The sequence below is a fragment of the Magnolia sinica genome, chromosome 6 (genome assembly GCF_029962835.1).
Source record: "Magnolia sinica isolate HGM2019 chromosome 6, MsV1, whole genome shotgun sequence".
NCBI classification, from domain to species: domain Eukaryota; kingdom Viridiplantae; phylum Streptophyta; class Magnoliopsida; order Magnoliales; family Magnoliaceae; genus Magnolia; species Magnolia sinica.
The window spans coordinates 16,686,024-16,706,811 of NC_080578.1; the positions used below are offsets into that span (position 1 = coordinate 16,686,024).

Genomic DNA, 20,788 nt, shown 5'->3' on the forward strand with positions numbered 1-20,788 from the left:
GGGTGAGATGGCATGTAAATATCACGGTGGGCCTTATGAACGGGTAACATGGAATATAAACAGGAAATGGATTGGCTACTCGTGGTCGCTGCTCTGTGGACCCCAACATGATGTATGTGTCTCATCCATGCCGTCCATCCATTTTTACAGATAATTTTATGGTATGAACCCAAAACTAAGGTAGATCAAAATCTCAAGTGAGCCACACAGTGTTGATTGAACTCTCACCATTAAAAAACTTCTTGGGGCTACAAAAGTTTTGGATCAAGCTGATATTTGTTTTTTGCCTTCATCCAGGTCTGTATGACCTAATCTACAGGTTGGATGTCAAATAAACGTTACAGTGGGCCCTAGGAGGTTTTTAATGGTAGACGTTCAATCATTACTGTTTTCCCATTGTGTGGTCCACCTGATATTTTGATCTGTCTCATTTATGGGATAAATGATTAAATTGATGTGTAAAAAATGAATGGACGGTGTGGATAAAACACAGATCATGGTGGGCCCACATAGCACCCCACATATTGAAACCTTCCATATAAACATCACCGTGGGCCCTTGAAAGGTTTCAATGGTTTCGATTTTTGTGGGCCCACGTCCTAACATGAGCTGGCACAAATGATGGACGGAGTGGATATCACACGCATCACGGTAGGCCCCACATAGCTGTAAATAGCATGTGAGTGAGAGCATAGGAGCGTCCCAAAACCAAGAGAGATGATGATTGGTGCAACACTCTCTTTGAACCAACCAAACTACCCTTCTGTCCCAACCAATCCCCAAACCCTCTTAAACCCTCACCATCAATGCTCTCACCTGCAAAATGCCTCCGATGCTAGCCACAGCAACGATGGCCCACCGTTTCAAGCTATATACAGATTCAGAGAATTGCTAATTAGCCATCGAGATTTCACTACCCTTGCCTTTGCCCCAGCCCTCAAAGCCTGCGCCACGGCCTCTGCTCTTTCTCCCGGAAAACAGATCCATGCTCACTCTGTAAAGCGCTGCCTCGCTTCCGATGTCTATGTCCAGACGTCTCTGCTTTCTATGTACGCTCGCTGCGGACAGTTGGACGATGCAGTTCGGGTGTTTGATGAAATGCCTAAAAGAAATGTTGTCACTTGGACCGCTTTGATTGACGCATACCTGCGATCAGAGCAACCTGAAGCAGCAGTTACTGTCTTTCGTGAGATGCAGAAGGCTGGTGTTGAGCCTGACCACTTCACTGTTGTCAGTGTCCTATCAGCCTGTGCGTGTCTAGGCGCACTGAATTTGGGGAGGTGGGTCCATGCTTATATCGAAAGGGTGGGGCTGGAATTGACGGACTACGTCGGCACATCGCTTGTCGACATGTATTGTAAGTGTGGGAACATGGCTGATGCACTTGCAGTGTTTAATTCTATGAAAGCTAAGGGTGTCCGGACATGGAATGCAATGCTGCATGGGCTTTCTGTACATGGGCATGGTAGGGAAGCGATACAGCTCTTTTCGAGAATGGAAATAGATGGAGTGCATTCGAACGAGGTGACGTTCCTGGGAGTTCTATGTGGTTGTAGTCATAATGGTTTGGTTGAAGAAGGGCGATTTTACTTTGACTTGATGCAGACCAAGTACAGGATCAAGCCAACGATCAAGCATTATGGGTGCATGGTGGACCTGCTTGGACGTACCGGGTTACTCAACGAGGCTTTCAGAATGGCAGAAGAGATGCCAGTTCCACCCAACATCATTGTCTGGGGAGCCCTTCTTAGTGCATGTAGGATCCAAAATAATGTGGGTATGGCAGAGCAGGTGAGTGAGAGGATAATCAGAATTCAAGAAGATTTCCGAAACGATGACACCAGTCACTATGTGATCATGTCGAACATGTATGCCCGAGCAGGATTAAGTGAGAAAATGGCAGAGGCAAGGGCAAAGATAGGGAAGAAACCGGCAGGTCGGAGTTGGATTGAGATTGGGTATGACGTGCATGAGTTTGCAGTGGGGGAAGCTTCACACCCCATGTGGGGAAAGATACAGGAAATGCTGGTTGAGATGATGAAGAAAGTGGGGAGTGAGGATGCAGGGGAAGAAGACCTCCATAATACTCATAGTGAGAAGGTGGCTGTTGCCTTTGGGCTGCTCATTACAAGTGCTCCTACCACTATTCGGATTGCCAAGAACCTTCGCATATGTGAAGATTGCCACAGTGCAATGAAGTCGATTTCAGAGGCGTACCAGAGGGAGATCATTGTGAGAGATTGCACTCGTTTCCATCAGTTTAAAGGAGGGCTTTGTTCCTGCAATGACTACTGGTGACTATCATGGTTTCGGAGACATTGAAGTTCAAAGGTCTATCCGATTCATTAGCTCCAAAACACAAGCCAGATAAGTTTAGGATCTTCCTGTACATATTTCAGTTGTTATGTGGGGCAGAGAAAGCAGGAAATGGAATCCACTTGGCATTGATTCCATTTCCTACTGCACCTAATACAAGTAATCATCATTTCCCATCTGCATATGGTTGCATATATGTGCTACAGATAGCTAAGAAGATGCTCATAATTTATACTGAAATGATCAGTCCCTATCACAGTCGTCTTTAACAAAAAAAAAAAAAACAACAAAGTTCACATAAACAAGATAGGAAATGGGCTACCGGAACTTGGATGATCAACTTAAAACCCCAAATGAGAAACAACAACCAGGTGGAAGAATGGTGGAGAAAACGGGTGTTACGTGTAAACAATAAAAAGGTTGGACAACAACAAGAGATATGGTAACAACAGTGGTTGATCTGGCCTTGCTAATCAGCCAACTGATCATACTCCTACCTCATAAAAAGACTGCCAAACCTGGGCTGGAAAGTTGATGTTGCTGTTAAGCTTCGAATTATCGGCTAGCATGAATTGCAAGTCAATGAGTTATCAGAGCCAGACAAACACAGCAGTTTGGAACTTGTAGTAGTTCGCACAAAGCAACCACATGTGAGTGTCAATCTGGTCAGTGAGAACTTTCAGGTGAGAAGTATGTGCTGTTCGGATTACCCACCAGGCAAGGATATGTTAATATCAGTTGGTAGGGAATGCAACGACGACCAGTTATCTCCTCGAAAGGATGAAGAAGATGCAAGACTGGGCTTTTGGGTTTTTGAGCTGTGCTGTACTTGCCCACCGTAAGCATTGTCCATGTTCGCACTGGAAATGGTAAAGGGAGAAGTTGGTGTTGCAGATGTGGACTCAATTTTTGGCTTCTTGGGCTTCTGTTCCTGCTGATTGTTTGGCAAAAAATGGCCGACCACAACCTGATTTACCCGCAAGAATGTTAGAGAATGTGAAAAAAAATGTTATTGGATCTCATTAACAGTTTCAGTACTTTCTTCTTAATGATCTTTTTTCACCATGATAGCTGTTCCACCAGTTGCTATCTACCTGACATTCACCCTCATTTAACATGATTAGGGGTGCGCTGGTGCATCACCAGCAAGCGGCTTTGTATTTTATTTTGATTATACGAATCATAGACAGTATAGCAAGTCAAGCTATTTGGGCCTCAAATTGATGTGGGATAGCACTAGCCCCAGACTTGGCTCAAATTCCAAATTGATTACCTTGCTTTATTCTATAATGTTACCAAAGTAACTTCAAGCAATTGAAATTTGAATGACTGAAAGGCAAGCAAGGGCATGTTATCAAGATGTAGATCATCAATAGCCTTGTCAGTGCGAAAGATGATCCGTAAGGAATCATTACCATTGGATTGCTAGAAGATTCAGGCAAAAGTTTCAATAAAATGCTTTTCCCATGTTTAGAAATAATCAATTTCTGCACATCTGTGTTCTTGCAAAACCATGAAATGTTCCACAACTGTGGCCTTTCTGTTCTAAGTAAATTCCAATCGCCACATAAGACTCAGTTGAAAAATCACTGGGTCTTTCTGTTGGTTTCCTGGACTTTCAAGAAAACCAAACAAGATATATCCACTCTAAGGGTTTTTGCAAATAGTTCTGTGCAAAAGGAAATTTTGTTAAGTTTCAATGAAGAGTAGGATCAACGATTAATATTAAATTCAACCCCACCAAAACTTCTTGGTTCCATGTGAAACAACTGATTATGGAGTGTAAAATTTGAATAGGACATTCTTACCTGCACTGGGCTGGCAGCTACTAGTAAACCTGCTACTCCTCCGCCTACAACACGACCATCTGGGCTTGCCAAAGAGACACTCATACCACCAGTTCGGCTCCTTGTTCCTCCATTCTCCATAGCCATGAACGATCCAGACAAGGAAAGTATCTCAAAGCGGCCCTACAAGAATCACATGGATGGATTGGGCTACTCTCAGAAAAGCAACAATCAATGGAGCAAAACCAAACATTAGAATGTAGCAAATTCAAAGATAGTTCCATGTAGAACTTTCAGGGAATTCTTTGTGATGAGGCAGATTAGTATTTTCATATTGTAATCGACTGATATCAATTTCATAACCTCTACTGTCTTTTGGAACATTGAATGTCGAACAAAAATGTAATCCTGAAACAGCCAGTGACTAACTGATGCACTCTCTCCTCATGTGACGGACAAGCTCCATGCAGTACAGCTGAACTTAAGCGGCCAGCTGCATTCATTTTTCCTAATGTGAAAATCTTAAGTTAAAGGTAGTGAAAGATGGTCTTGGTAAGCCCACAAGAACCTCTACACGCAACCAACATATGCTAACCTGGCACATTTGGTGGACACTTGAGCCAGACATAAGTGCACTCTACTTTCTAGATGATCAGGCCAAAAATCCAGCCAGCTAACCCATCAGGAGGTCACACGTGACAGTGGGTGGTTTAAAACCTTGCCAATGGTCCACATTGTATTTCCGACATCAGGAAGCATTGTAGAGATACTCGTGTTGTTTCTGGGCCACTAGTAGGGATGTTACTGTGAAAGCCATTTCTCTGGCTAAAGAGGGAGTGACAGGAAGGTCACTGACCATTGATCCGTTGCTGCCCATTCCTTAATGATTGTATTTTGTTGCTCTTCTTTATTATAAAATTCAGTTACGTTTCAGAGAGGCAGGTGGGAAGATCCACATGATCTGATGGACAGTTCAGATGTCCCACACACATGAAGAGGTGCGTGCGTAGGAAAATTCTCTTAACCTATCTATTTAAGATAATCTGGAAGGGCTAGGGCTGTACACGAACCGAGTTAGCTCGGTGAGCTCGTTTGACTCGACTCGAAAAAGCTCGATTTGACTCGGTTCGAAACTGAGTTCGAGCTGAGTCAAGCTGATTTTTTGAGCTCGAAAAAATTTCGAACCGAGTTCGAGCATGCCCGAGCTCAACTTGACTTGGATTGAACCCCAACTCGAATTGAACTCGGATCGAACCAGTTTGGTGACTTGGTTACTTTGATATTGATGTTGCTCACCAAGTGTTCGATGAAATGACTCAACAAAGTGTTGGTTGGTGGCAAGGAAGGTATGTATATGAAACAAATACCCTTTTTTTTTCTTGATTTTTATGTTGCCCACAAGGTGTTTGATGAAATACCTGTAAAACCGCTGCTGCTGTTTTACATACGGTGAGATTTTGAAGGTGCAGTCCATGTGTTTGTGAAAATGCTACACAGGCAAACTCGGCTCGAACTGGCCCTAGCTACTAACCAAACCGTGCCGAGCTGGCCAGTTAGGCTCGAAGACCGAGCCGAGTTCGAGCTGGGGTCAGCTAGTGGCCGAGCCGAGTCAAGCTCGACTCGGTTCGACTTGTGTACACCTCTAGGAAGGGTTGTTATGAGGTAGGAGCCCAGGTTCCATAGGGGCGGGGGGGGGGGGGGGGGGGCGGAGCGGGGGGCTGTTAGCAAACTCCAAACTCTCAAAGGATAAATCACGGAGCCATTAGCACATTGTTTGGAGTTGCCTCTCTCTCTCTCTCTCTCTAATGGAATAGCATGGAAAAGTGAAAAAAAAAAAAAAAAAAAACCAATTCAGTTCATATGGCCTGAAACAAATGAGGAAAGAGTAACACTGAAGGGCAAATGAGAATTTTGGACCACCCACCCAATAAAAATTACATCATCTGAGATTACAAAGGAGGACAAATTTCAGCGTGCAGGTGCTAATGTATTGTGAATCATTCGTAGAAATAACTCAAACACCAACATGTTCCTAGTACAAAGCGCATAAGGTGTGCTTATTTCAAACCGAACACAACAACAGGGTTGAGGCACCAGGCTCTAGTTTGTATTTTGCAAGTTTAATTCAGCCAAAATCAGGAATGTACCAATGCACCTTTAATAGATATTGGGTCCTACAAAACGAATTTTTTCACAGGAAAAATGCTTTGTATATTAGAGAATATCTATTCTTTGGGAATTTACTAATTTACATGATACCTTGAAAGAATAAAATCTAACGATGAAGAAAAATGGTACTGTCTTCTAAATCCATGTGTTAGGTTCCTTATCCTGACCTTTGAATAGATGCATATATACGTGGGATCTGTTTTGCACTAAGCATACTATCCAGTCTCTATGGGGTTCTGAGCCAGTGTGTGGATGGTTGAAAAACTCAGATGTTTTTGTGGCATGATATGTGTTGGATTTGAACAACACACCATGTTAGTATAATACCTGAAGATCACTTCAGCTAAGAATCCTGGAGATCCTCTTACCAAAGCCTGCCACCAAAGTTTTCTCGAGACTCAATGGTTTATTAAAGGAGCCAAAAAACTGGCTAAAAATACAACTTACAACCAGCCAAGGGCTCAATTCAAGAAGCCCACCCCAACACATCCAACCTAGCTTTCCCGAATATTTCCGAAACCAAACCACTGCGATTGCAAAAACATTGATTATTCCTCTCACCCCACAAGGTCCAAATACTAGTAGGGGTGTACACAAACCGAGCTAGCTCGGTTAGCTTGCTCGACTTGACTCGAAAAAGCTCGATTCAACTTGGTTCGAAGCTGAGTTCGAGCCGAGTCGAGCTTATTTTTTTAGCTCGAAAATGAGTTCGAGCCGAGCCAAGCTGATTTTTTTAGCTCAAAAATGAGTTCGAGCCGAGTTTGAGCTGGCCCCAGCTCGACTCAACTCGGATCGAACCCAACTTGAATCGAACTCGGATCAAACCAGTTCAGTGACTCGGTTACTTTGATATCGATGTTGCTCACCAAGTGTTTGATGAAATGACTCAACGAAGTGTGGCTGGTGGCAAGGAAGGTATGTATATGAAACAAATATCATTTTTTTCTTGATTTCTATGTTGCTTAGAAGGTGTTTGATAAAATACCTGTAAAACCACTGATGTTGTTTTACATACAGTGAGATTTAAAGGTGCATTCCATGTGTTTGTGAAAATGTTGCACAGGCGAACTCGGCTCGAACTGGCTTGAGCTGCTGACCGAACCAAGCTGAGCTAGCCAATCAGGCTCGAGGACCGAGCCGAGCCAAGTTCGAGCTAGGGTCAGCTATTGGCCGAGCTGAGGCCAGCTCGACTTGGTTCGACTCAGTGTACACCCCTAAATACTAGCAAGGAGAGTGAGCCTCCAAAGCACCTTACCCTCTTTTTGTACATCTCTCCTTGCACACTGAGAAGAAGCCGTTGATGGATCTCGGCATTACCCACTCTATCCTAAAGCTTCCAAGGAATCCTACTCAAAAACCACTAGCAAAAGGGAAAATGAATAAAAAGGTGGTCTACCGATTCTGCGTATAGATGACACTGGTATTGGGGATGATCATGTTTCTCTTCTGAAGGTTGTCTACCATGAACACTTTGTTCCTTCCCACTAACCACGCTAGGGCTGCCACCTTTGGTGGAGCTCCATAGTGCCGGACGAAGAAGTATGCCCAATTTGCATCTCATGAGAGGCCTCATGCATCAACCCATAAAAAGACTGGATGGAAAACGACCCCAATCCATCCTTATTCCATACCATATAGTCTCTCTCCTATCGACAGATGATAGCTTTGAAGAAGCGTCATCAATCAAATAAAATCTTCCACCTCATCTTACAAGCTCCTTCTACAAGGGGGGTGTCCAAACCATTGCACCATCAATCAAAGAAAAGCACGTGGCCACGGGGATATTCACATCCGGGGCTAGGCTAACCAACCTCAAAAATTCTTCTTTAAGAGTTTTTTCCCCTGCCCACACGTTGTCCCAAAAACGAATCCCACTCCCATCCCCTAAAGAAAAACCAATACCCTCGTTAAACTTAAGGTTTAATCTAGCAACTGCTTTCCAAAGCGTTGTGGCCATATGTAAAAGAGGAATCTTTGGTCTGCCACCCCCCTTCACTCCATACTTGCACTCAACCACTTGCTTCCACAAACTATCTTCCTCTAACCCAATAACTATTGTCTTTTTCCAATCAAAAAGCTGAATTCACAATTTCCAACTTCTTGATCTCTGCACCCTCTTCCCCATAAGGCAGACAAACCTCCTCTCATTTCAAGAGATGGAACTTAAATCCCTCCTTAACCTCTCTAATCTTTCCACCACCACCTTCGGCCACCTAAATAGATAAATGAAATAGAGAGGCAGGTTTGCTCCCCCTCCTCAAATTGACATGCCAGCTCTACACCCCGAGAGCTTCCTTTCAACTTTCTCTACTATCGTGTCCTTGAGATGAACTGTAGGTCTGCCAATACACAAAGGTAGGTCCAGATACGAAGAAGAAAAAGAGCTCACTCCACAGCCGAACGCTTCTGCTAGCTTCGACACCTCCTCCTTAGTCATTCACACCCTCAAAACTTAACTCTTTCAAATGTTTAGCTTCAAGGCCGATACCACCTCAAAGCACCTGATTATTTTCCTCATATTATTCACCTTCCCTCTTTTGCATCACAAAAGAGTATGATATCATCTGCAAGCTGAAAGTGTGAAACCTGGAGCTCAACATTCCCTACCTCGTAGCCACTAATTAATCCTACCAAATAGACCCTTATTGAGCATTTTAATTTAGAGCCTCCACTGCCACCACAAACAAAAAAGGGGAGAGTTATGTCCTATAGTTCTCAAATACCCTAAATTCTATAATGACTCTGAAATATTCGACCATCCGAATCTTGCCGAGGGCCATCCTGTGTGTTTTAGTGAACCTCTATGAATCAGGATGGCTTAATCTCCGCCATCAGGTCATGTTTGAGCCTTCACCACACAGGAGTACAACTGTCGACTAGTTTGCGGATCCTAGTGTCAGGCCCGATCAAACATTCGTATTCGTCGATCGTATCAAGTCTCCTAACCTATAGACCCATCATGCTCGGATTGGATTGACTTGATCACGCGCTAACTTCTATTTATCTTTTGACTTGAGGAAAAAGTATGATCTTAGTCTTAGCATGATGACTGGGATACATCTAGTGATGCCACAATTACTGGTTAACATATGGATGTGATTAGGTATATGCATTAAGTTTAAGAAACTTCTTGCATTTGATGAGGATCCACCGTTGTCGTAGACTCTTGATTAGTAGCTTCGATCTATGTTATGGGACTCCAAGCTCAACTTTGTGGACCTACATTTCCAGATGTTTTGAAATGGTTTTCCGAAGGTTTTCAACCATTGGATCTTTTGTTGTAACTGTTGATTTTGTTTTATCATACTTAATTAAAAAACCGATGGTGATAATCTATTAGTGGCACACCCTGTCCTGCTTGGGATTAGGACAAGAGTTGATAGCCACAATGGTAGAGGAATATTGTTTGTTTTGGCTGCATGGATAGATTTGGTGTGTGCACTTTTAATGTAGGGTACTCTGAAATGCACAGGGTGATAGGTGGAGCACCAAAACCCTAATCTCCTTAATATATAGATCTCATTCTCAAAAGAATAAGATGCCCTTGCAAGAGCGTGTGTATGCGTCTAGCTCTTCTTCCTCCCCCACACATTTTCTATAGTTGAACGAAGCGTGAAGCGAAGTGGCAACAAATTTGGGTGCTAGAGCGGGGAAGCATCTCTCTCAAAATGTAAACAAGTATAAATTGGCGGGAAGCAAGAGCAGGACTGAGAGTCCGGAGAGGGAATTCGAAGCGGCAGCAGCACCTAGTTAGAAGGATCCTGAACTAAGCATCTAGAGAGAGAAGAGAGAGAAAGACAAGTTCATCTCTTCTCCTTCTCCAATCACTTGTGCAGTCCATCTTTTGGGTTAATTTCAACCATTGAATCTAGATCTTAGACCTACAATAGGATCTTTATTGGCTCGAGCATCCAATCTTCATTGTAATAGATTCTAAAGAGACTTCTTCAATTTTAAAAAGAATAATAGCATCAACAATGCCATCCTTTGCCGCATTGATGTAAGTTAAAAGATCTAAACCATCCATTGTTGGTTTTGTTCTAGAAATCTGAAAACTACACATTGAGGAGTCAATCCTAATTCAGATATTGAATTTTTGAAAATGGTGCATCCATTTGTCTTTACCAAAAAACCCATCATGCATGACATACATGTTCCATTAACCTATATGTTTGTGATTGAACATGGTTTAGCATATAGATCTTTGCAACAACTCAACATGTATTGCATGTATTAGCATAGAATGGGTGGATATTTTATTACCATTGTTAGAAACCTGTAAAATGTTTGTTAGATGGATAGAATGAATGTATCAATTGAAAATTTGTGAGACTTCATATAGAAATAGTAAAGATGTTTCATTGTACCTTGGGTACACCTAGAGTTGTTCCTCAAACATCGTGCGCGCACACACACATGCACACATATGGAAATGCTCATACACAACTAGTTGTACATGCAAATTCAATTTTCTCAGTAAGACACCATGTTTGTGTCTTGCATTGACATTCAGATATTCTTGTCTACTGTCACAAACACCAATAGTTTAAGCACCTATCATCATCATCATTACTATTTGAGAGATGTTTTGAATTAATTATCTGCCTCCTGACAATGGTATGTAGGCACGAGATCCAAGGAGCCTTTATTTGATCACTGTGAATAGGAAGTATCCGGCATTCCTGCTTCCAGTTGGGAGTATGAAACAAACTAAACTATTACACGAAGCACAACGAGTTGAAATTCAGGTATAAATAAAACATGCCCATGATTCCTTCAAGAATTTCATCCAGATAAAAATCAAGTGAAAAGAAAGATAGCTTCATAGCTTCTCAAACCTCATAAGTGAGAGTACCCCCAGAAGAATCAGGTTGACGAAGAGTAACATTCGAGATGACACCGTTTGCAGAAAGAATGCAAATAGCTCCAGGAACTTGTTGAGAAAATGAGATAATCTTCATGGTAACATCCTAAAACAAGTCAGAAGAGAATCACAATTGAGGTTCAATCAAAGCATGGCACTCATAAGTATGTACTGAAAGTAAAAAAAATCATCATTAAAGAATTATATGAATACTGTTTAATATTTATGATTACATTCTTATTATTCTTCTTCATTTATATTTGTGCTAGGGAGCATTCGCCTAATTGCGTCAAAAGGCTATATAACAAGGACATGCTGCATTTCCTTCTAATGGATTTCATTAGCAGCTTATTAAGCCAGCCTGGCTATCTGACATCCTCTAGCCATTCTGAGCCAAGGGCAACTACCCTAACAGGTCATTTGGATGCATGGAAGCATGGGGCTTGAAATGAAAGTCTTTCTTGGAACAAAAAACACTGGAAAGGGAGATCATGTTTGGGTGATCAAACTGTGGTTCCATAGAATCATGAGATCATGTTTGGATGATATGAAAAAAAAAAAAAAAATTTCAATCTCTTCACAAGACAAAAGACATATACAGGAAAGATTGAAGAGATGAATCCTGGGACCCATGCCAAAGTTGCACACAGTACGCGAACTGAGACTTTCAACAGGGAAAGCCCATTGTGATACTGTCTTGACCCAAAAACCATGCAACCCCACTCATCAGCTAGCCCAGAAAAATCTATCTACCAAATTGCATCAAATTAAAGGAAGAAGGTGTGAGGCCTGCTATCTCAGCGGGTTCTCCTCCTTGTTTTTCCTGGTCTTTAATAGAAATCACAGTTAATTCTCAAAAAAAAAAAGAAAAAAAGGAAGGTGTAGAATACCTAGAGCTAGAAATCTTCGAACAAAGCCAAAATGAGAGAGAGGACCAGTGGCAGCAAAAACTGAGAAGCGGATTGGGTGGTGACCCTGACACCACCCAGCTAGGTGGTGTTGGGCGCTGTGGGGCCCACTGTGATGTGTGTGTTTCATCCACGCCCGCCATCCGTTTTGCCTACTCATTTTAGGCAAGAGCCCAAAAATGAAGCAGATCAAAAGCTCAAGCGGACCACACCACAGGAAACAATCGTGATTAAACGCCCACCCTTAAAAACTTCTTGGAGGCCACAAAACTTTTGGATCAAGCTGATATTTTTGTTTTCCCATCATCCAGGTCTGAGTGACCTTATCAACAGCTTGGATGGAAAATAAAAATTACGGTGGGCCCTAGGAAGGTTTCAATGGTGCGTGTCATTATCACTACTGTTTCTTGTGGTGTGATCCACTTGAGCTTTGGATCTGCTTCATTTTTTGGCTCATACCTAAAATGAGCTGGCAAAACAGATGGACAGTGTGGATATAAAACATCTACATCACGATGGGCCCCACAGTGCCCAACACCACCTAGCTGGGTGGTGTTGGGGTTACCACTTAATCCACTTCCCAAAAATTATGTGAACTACATGTGAGAGAGAAGATCATTGCAGCAAAACTGTGTGAACTGCGTGCAAGAGAGAAGACCATTGCAGCAAAACCGTGTGAACTGCATGGGGAGTGGTCTTTAAATAATTCATAATTGTGAATCATTGGGAGGAAACACTTGTTTAGAAACAACAAACCAGGATTAGTAAAGAAACATTAAATGGGTTTTTTTTGGAGGAAATGAATTCCAGAGAGAGTGTTTCCAGTCCATTGCATGCATCCAAGTGGGAGAAACAACCCAACTTTTAGAAACAAATTCCATAAACTCATCATTTCCAGGGATAGAAAACCACCTGTAAATGGACCTCCTCAAGTGCCCACAGCAGATACTTGAGCAGCACATGTGAACCATGTTGGGGTGGTCTATCATTGGAAATCTCAGCTCCAACCAGTGAGCTTTAGCAAAAGCTTCATAGTGAGCCTCACTGAAGGATGTCTAACATGCTTACCCATATCATGTCATATTGGTTTTGGGGGCATATCAACCCAGCTCAAAAACCATGTGTTGAAACGCACTCATTCTATCACTGAGCCATGGGTTGGATCTCACCATATTTGGGCACTATTGGACCCGTAATGTCCAAATATTCTTTTTTCTGTTTTTGCCCAAAATTTATTAAAAAAAGAAAATTGGCAAAAAAAGGGGGAAACCCAAGTTTTTTAAAATAAAAGATATGCTATGTTACAGTGTAAAAATTGCAATTTTTCTGTTTAACATGTACAATTCTAATTGATATGTGGTCATTACAAACATGACTGTAAGATTAACTTCAATTTGTCAAATCACGCTCAAACCTTGTGTCTTCATCTCCAAAATATGCCTATATCTGGTTGAAATTGAGTTCCTAGACTTCCTCTGCGTTTTAAATGAAGAAAATACATGACATGTTTGAGAAAAAAGTATATAAAATATATATATATATATATATATATATATATATATTGAAAATGGCCTTTTATAGGCGCGCGTGCGCATCAGCTGATACGAGGACCAATTTTCGAGTGAACTGTTTCCCCCTGTATTGGTATCAGCATCGGAAGACACAATACAACATGGCTATGTTTACCAATACAATATGGGTTTTCCAAACCATTCCTTGATATCTACCAAGACCTCTAATCCTCTCCACCACACCAAGAAACTGCAGCAATTGACATGCTCAGTAGAGCACCCAGGTTCCTGCCTCAGGTACTAACCTGGTCAGCCATAGCACATTATGATAGCTAGTTTTGAAAAAGGATTACATAACGCAGGGGTCAATGCATTTTCAAAGAAAAATGCATAATTAAGAAACATTTTTTTTTTAAAATGGTTAATATTTTTTTAGGTTCTCACATTCTTTTTGCTATTATTTGTAATTTAGCAATATTTTAAGTCTTCTTCCCCTATTTAATGCCAAGAGGCCTATTTTGGGAATCAAAACAAAAGATTTTTGAGCAGGATTCAACAAATCGAAGCGGAATGGACCATTACGAAAAAAAAAATTAAGAAAGAAAAGGTAAACCATCACTTCTTTGTGTATTTTCATATTCTTTCTGCTGTATTTCAATGCCATGGGCCCTAATTCACCAAATCATGCGTGAGCCGTGTTAAATTAGGGCCTATTTGCTTGACTTTCAGCAAGTCAAATAGACAAACAACATTATTATCAAAAATGGACAGATACACCATTATATACATGTCCAAAGAAAAAGAAAGATTCTTGAATTTCTTTTTTCTTCCCATTTTTCTGATATTTTTACATTTTTTTGGCTTAAAATTTTTTTTACGGCCCATATGCTGATGCGAATACAATATGCCGTATCATATTGGTTCAAAACCATGGTGCATTTCAACTGTCACATTTTTCTAGAGCAACAAATAACAACCCCATTTATTACAGGTTAGAGTCCTAGGTTAGTTCTGAACCATTTTTGGCGTGACTCTTGAACCATACACGCATAGATGTACCGAGAAGGTCATATTGCCCATCTGATTTTTTACTTCGTATTAAAGCACTCACTGTTTTAATTCAAGCCATCCATTTGATGGTCATTAATTGTAATTGGATGGTTAGGATTGATTGATCAGTATCGTTTTTGGATATGCTCCATCCACGATTGGACCCACACTTTGGATGGTCTAGATAGTTATACAACAGCGCCGCATGTGAGGAATGTGAGTCACAACTATTTTTTAAATGGTGAAAAACTAACATAAGAGTTGAGCAGTGTTTTAGAAAGTCAAAGTAGTACACGACTCAATTTTCTCTTAGAAGTTGTTTCAGTGACAGGTGTTGCACCAATAAAGCAAATCACCGTAGCATTACTATCCTTATAGAAAACCTCATGAAAGAGATGACATCTGCAAGAATTTACAGATGGAATTGAGGAAATGGAAATTTTTGGTAGCCGTACACTAAAATTTTCTTATATTCACTTTGTTTGCATTGATAGTTCAAGTAATTTTAAAATTATCAACTACTTCAATGTAAGATACAGTTTTGTGTACAAACTTTTCATTGTCAAGCTCCTGGACAAAGTATCAGTCCTCTATTACATGAAAAGATAATATCAGATTTTACTGAACAATCTGATACTTTTTCGGATTCAAAACATACCTCGCCAGTTGCAACTGTGATGACATGGGGTGTGAAATTGGCCCCTGCGGAGGGTGCAGTCCATTCACCTACAGGAAAATTTTAAAGAAAATTATCACATCTAAAATGAAACCATCCCTCAGTGCCATTGCCAACAAACGTTCTTAATTCCCACACTTTAAGAGCAAGGAAAAGGAAGAAAGGGAAAGTCTGAAAACTCAACAGAAGTTTGAAATGATAAAGAAGATTATGTTTTACTGGAGAATAGCAGAGCAGTTACTACTCTCTTTCAGTTGAAAATTTATAATGGTTGTCACTTTTTGGTAGCTTTTCCATATCTCATATCTCAACATTGACATACCCACAAAGAGACTCTGCACCTTCAGCATCAACTTCCAATCCAATTACCAACTCATCGAAGAACTACAACAAATTTCAGTTATCGTGTTTTCTTGAGTTGGTGGACAGTGTGGCTCTCTTACCTTGGAAGAGCAAATATCATACCATACCACTCACTTATCTATTGTTCTGTGATTCTTACATGGACACCCACATTAAGGGAAAATGTTGAAATTATATATGCTATAGAGTTTTGCTAAGCACACACATGTGTGCAATAAAGCTAGTGTGCATTCCACACATACGCCAGAATGGCACATATGTGAGAGATCTAATCCATCCATCAGGCTGGTCTGAACTTCTACATGTTTTCCCAAAAATGAAATCTGGTCCGATCAGCATGTAGGCCCCAATATTGGAAACAGGTGGATGGGTTAAACTTCAGCCAAGTTTTTCAGAGATGTACATTTGTTTTGCAAACTTTTGCCCACCTGACCAGGGGATCAACCTAATCCTTGGGATGGGCATCAAAATACTGGTGCCATTCTAGTGGATGGAATGGATCCCAGGCCTATCAGGCCATGCTGGCACATGTGTGGCTCATAAATGAGCAGCTTTATTGCACATGTGTGTGAGCTTAGCAAAACTCTACGTTGCAAGCATGTCTTCTGTGATGACTGAAAACTACTCATTTATTGATTTTTTTTCATGCTGTGCTTACAATTGGAGCGGGTTCTTAATGATAAAATTATAAACAAAGAAGTGAGAAAGCAAATTTCTTACAGAAAATATTAAGACCTATACGTTTTTATGAATAAAAGATTAGACAAAATGAACAAAATTTATTAAAGGAGGGATTTGATTGCCCAATACCAATGGGAGGTCCAATAAAAATCAAAACTAAGCTAACAAATCTCCTGAATGATAATTGCCAACTCCGAGAACCTGACCTTTTCTGTATCTCCTTTTTGGATCTTGCATTGATCAATCCAGAATGTCAACCAAACAAAAGATCGGCCAATCCAAGAGTCACTAATCTAGAATTGACAAATCCCAGGATTCCCAACTCTCCTAAGATTAGGAAATCCCACCATCCAAACAAGTCCTTAATGCCCACAAAACGACATTGGAGTCCCTTCATGGGAAGGGCTCTAAGAAGGCAATTCATCACTGATAGCCCAGATGGCCAATCACATTAACGAAACAAACAAGAAAATTGAGGACCCAACTTCAATAATCGTGGCCATGAAGTTACAAATACTCCCAAGAGACATTGGTCCTTCAAAAAGGACAAGAATGAGGCCACATTGTCTTGGCAAACAAAAGATGATCGGTCTGATAATGAATATGCTCCTCTGTTGAAAAACCAAGCTGAATGAAGTTAAAAAGTGATGTTAGATCAAAACAAATAGGGATTGCTTGTCATACCCAAGCTTCATGGATTGAGTCCTCTATCCACCTAAGTTTCCGTCGCTCCAATCATACTAAAGAAAGACACCACACACACAGCACCTCTGCGACTTGAAGGCATTAACGGGCAGAATAGCTGATAATGATGTGCTTCATATGCCCATTTTCAAGCCCAACACCTATAGAAGCAGCAAAAGAGAGCCATATTCTGGTGTAACAACTCCTTGTGAAGATCAATGGCTCAGATCATGAAAAAAAAAATGCTTCAATTGTCCATCGTTAGCAATTCTAGAAATGGAAGCCTAAAAAAAGGCCCCTCATTCCTTGATGGGGGCAATTTCTTGATGGTTAAAAATATTTACACCCTTGATCTGGACCATCCAAAGGGTCCGGATTGTCGTAGATCATCCCATAGCAAGCCCACAACTGAAAACAAAGCCTCAGGACTAAGATCAACGGCTTTGAATTTTGTGCCACTCCAATGGTCAATCCGACAGTTGATAGTACACTGAGGACCACACCTCAAAAAGAGCGCACGCTGAATGAAAGTTCGAAAGGTATATCTCCCCCACATAGAACAAATCAGACTCTTGGATGCAAACATAGAACCCCAGCAACCAAGTCATCTCCAGGGTGACAAATCCACTCTCAGATGACGACCATCAACTTCTAGATGCCATTTATTGCCTATAGAAGCCAAGAACAACCACCCAAAAGAAAAAATGTCAAAACGGGCCAAAATTGGCCGCTACTGGTCTGGGCAGCCAGACCATGGTCATGCAGCTAGATTTTGGTCGTGATACCATCGTCTAGGTAGCTAAACATTGGCCATCTGACCAGCTCCTGCACAACCAATCATGGATGCATGTCCAGAGAGAGTTGTAATGGCTACAAACATGAGGAATGTGGCCTCCTTGCCTTGTGCATTGCCAATCAACATTTTTTCTTACAAATGTCCTCATTTTCCACGTTGAAGGGGATTGGAAAAACTTGCCAAAAGACATTGATACTCTGCCAGATCAAAACCCCAACTTAAAGCTTTCAAGACGAGGAGAATCTCATACAGGAAAGCCATTCCTCTGCCTCTTTTGTATCCTTGCAATAGAGTTGTAAAAGGGTCTAAACTCTAGAAACAAATCTGACTTTGATTCGTTCAGAAATCATGTCACTTGATTGGTGCTTGAGCCACTTGGAAGTTGGAACCCCCTTTATTTAAAGGGTTCAAATTCTGGTTTCAAGAGCACAAGTACTTCCCCAAACAGCAGTGTTGATAGTTTTCCAGCCAGCAGATGTTTATTGCTGCAGTCATAAGGTTCCCAGACATGTTAGGTTGCGTGTCAATCCCAACTTGCCAACTCAATAAAGAAACGAGCCACTCCCACACAAAGCTCACCATATATAGGCAACAACGAAAGAAAGTATGCATGAAACAGGAGGCCTTTTTTTAATAGGTAAGCCGGGCTTCAACCCGAATGTTGAAATGCACCCTATCTACCATTGAGCTAGTGTTTGTATGCACAACTGAGTTGAGTCGCAATTACTCTAAGTTAATTGAGAAGAAATCACAGAAAGTGAATTTTTCTATCAAATTCCAAAAGTAACCTTAAAATCATGAACTTGAAACTAAGGGCCTGTTTGGCCGGACCGATCCCACGGTAGTAGGACGGATGGGATCGCGATATCCCAGGATATGCATGACGAGCCAAACAGACCCAGTGAACTTGTCCCGGGATATAAGCAATCCCCTGGATCTTAAAACAATCCACTGACATCACCATCATTACCTTAAAATTGATCCCATCCCTTGGTTGGACAGATTGGAAGGTAAAATCCCGGGATATGCTGGGCGTGCCAAACAGACCCTGTGAACTTGTCCCGGGATATAGCAATCCCATGGATCTTAAACCAATCCACTGACACCACCATCATTACCTTAAAATCCATCCCATCCCTCCTAATCCCATGGGATTCGCCCGGCCAAACAGGCGCTAAAGTAATTGCGATTTGGATCCGAGACCCTCCAAGTGGTTGCTGATGAAAAATTACAATCTGAGAATTTCCACTTTATTAGACTAATAACAGCAACTTGATACAATTATCCACCCAAACGTGCACATGATCTCTCCAACTCAGCCCAACCCAATGGACTAGGGACTGAGACAGACCAACCTCTAATAACTTTGAATTACATTTCGGGAAAACCGTCAATTTCATCATCCGGGTCACGATCAAACACGCGCCCAACAAAGCCCAGAAGCAGAAATTGCACCAAAATCTCTAAGTAATTCCTTTTTTCTCTTAATGAACCCAAATCGGCAAACCACTAAAAACATAAGAACAAGAGAATCTTAGTCAGAACAAGAACGTCCCGCACAAATCCCCATCATTCCAAACACAGCCCCACCTTTACTGCTTGAAAAAAGAAAGACACCATTTCCATGCAGATCTGAACTGGATACATCTCATTCAGTGGTCCCGCACCAACCCATCAAGAGAGGGACAGGGACAGAGACAGTCAGAGCAGGAAAAACTCAATTATAACAACAAAAGGAAAATCGACGGTTCAGATTCAATTACCTGAAGGATCTAAGTCCATTCGTGGCGGCTTCGGCCTGTTCACCGATCCCACTGGCCGCCCTCTACCCCGCTTCACCACCGCCGGGAATTCCCCATCCCCCATCTCCGGCACTGTGCCCAGCGCGACCGTGGGCCCTGTTGCTGGCCCGGACGATGAAATCGGCATCGGTGATAGCGCCAACGACATAGTCCCGTCCGCTCCGTACTTCCTCGGCCTCCCTCTCCTCTTCTTCCCCGCCAAAGCCAAGCTCACCGCCAATCCTCCGCCACCACCTTGACTAGGGTTTTCACCTCCGGAACTAATCCCTTCCCTTCCTTCCATACATAGATTCCCAAAATAACCCCACAACAGTCTCAAACTACCAGAAATCCAAATAAAACAAAGACCCTCTCTTCAAAATTCGATGCATGCAGCTTCTATCATTTCGTTTTTCTCAGAACAAGATTTCCTCGATTTCTCCGCCATTTTTTGAGCTTCCGATTTCTCTTTTTTTCCCAGTTTTTTCCCTTTCTTCCCCAGTTTCTAGTCGCAGGATCTTCAGGTCTGAGAAGTGAAAACCGGTTCGTTGAAAACCGGTACCGACCGGTCGTCGCTGGCCGGTTCTCTGAGCGGTCGACTGCAGGCTGGAGAGGATGGGAAGAAACAACGAAGGAAGGAAAAAAAAAAAAAAACTAAAAATAGTATTAAAAAAAAGATATTTGAGAAATTAATTAAGGATATTTTAATCAGAACAGCCACGAAATTCAAAATATACGTTTTGCATTTCGGAATAATTTCATTTCAGGTAATGAAATGGGAAGAGTTTGAAAAGGAAATTGCTTTTTTTTTTTTAAATTTTAATTTTCTTTATTATTATTATAAATTTTTTAAAGTTTAAAGCTGTCAGGGAGAACGTTAGAGGCCCGCCTTTTTCCTACCACTGACCTGCTCTTGTCGTTTTGTGCCAATTAAAAAGACGAAAATGACGGTTTACTAACATACCCTTCAGTTTAAGACAAGATGAGTTATTTGATACTCTGCCATCTTACTGCACTTGACACGCAGCTAGTCATGATTGTCCACGTGGCATGAAATAACTCGACGCGGATTGCGTACTACCCCCGTCCGTCCCTAGCTCCGAACGGGCAGTTCTGTGGGCGGGCCTACCGTGATGTATCTGTACATCCAAACCGTCGATCCCTTTTCTCAGATTATTTTAGGTTATAAACACAAAAATGAA

At 41.6% G+C, this 20,788-nt stretch overlaps 2 protein-coding genes and 1 long non-coding RNA gene across 3 annotated transcripts; 1 reads left to right on the forward strand and 2 right to left on the reverse strand.

Moving 5' to 3' along the window:
• Positions 1-717: 717 nt before the first annotated feature.
• LOC131249520 (pentatricopeptide repeat-containing protein At5g66520-like) lies at positions 718-2,298 on the forward strand. The gene has a single exon (XM_058250327.1). The coding sequence runs from the start codon at positions 718-720 to the stop codon at positions 2,296-2,298; it is 1,581 nt and encodes a 526-aa protein (XP_058106310.1).
• Positions 2,299-2,523: 225 nt separating this feature from the next.
• On the reverse strand, positions 2,524-20,375 carry LOC131248407 (AT-hook motif nuclear-localized protein 1). The gene is made up of 5 exons (XM_058248689.1): positions 19,569-20,375; positions 15,264-15,331; positions 11,111-11,242; positions 4,125-4,286; positions 2,524-3,283 (listed from the first exon to the last, which is right to left on the reverse strand). The coding sequence occupies exons 1-5, from the start codon at positions 19,888-19,890 to the stop codon at positions 3,023-3,025; spliced, it is 945 nt and encodes a 314-aa protein (XP_058104672.1). The 5' UTR covers positions 19,891-20,375; the 3' UTR covers positions 2,524-3,022.
• Positions 19,042-19,559, reverse strand: LOC131248408 (uncharacterized). Its single transcript, XR_009172221.1, has 2 exons — positions 19,396-19,559; positions 19,042-19,314 (listed from the first exon to the last, which is right to left on the reverse strand). It is a non-coding gene; the product is annotated as an uncharacterized LOC131248408 (long non-coding RNA).
• Positions 20,376-20,788: the final 413 nt, after the last annotated feature.

Excerpts from the sequence above, each read along its gene's own strand:
- LOC131249520 (XM_058250327.1), top strand. The coding sequence starts at position 718 with ATGATGATTGGTGCAACACTCTCTTTGAACCAACCAAACTACCCTTCT.
- LOC131248407 (XM_058248689.1), bottom strand. The coding sequence starts at position 19,890 with ATGGAAGGAAGGGAAGGGATTAGTTCCGGAGGTGAAAACCCTAGTCAA. Across the intron at positions 15,332-19,568 it reads AATGGACTTAGATCCTTCAG|GTGAATGGACTGCACCCTCC; the intron begins GTAATTGAATCT and ends ATTTTCCTGTAG. Across the intron at positions 3,284-4,124 it reads TAGCTGCCAGCCCAGTGCAG|GTTGTGGTCGGCCATTTTTT; the intron begins GTAAGAATGTCC and ends CGGGTAAATCAG.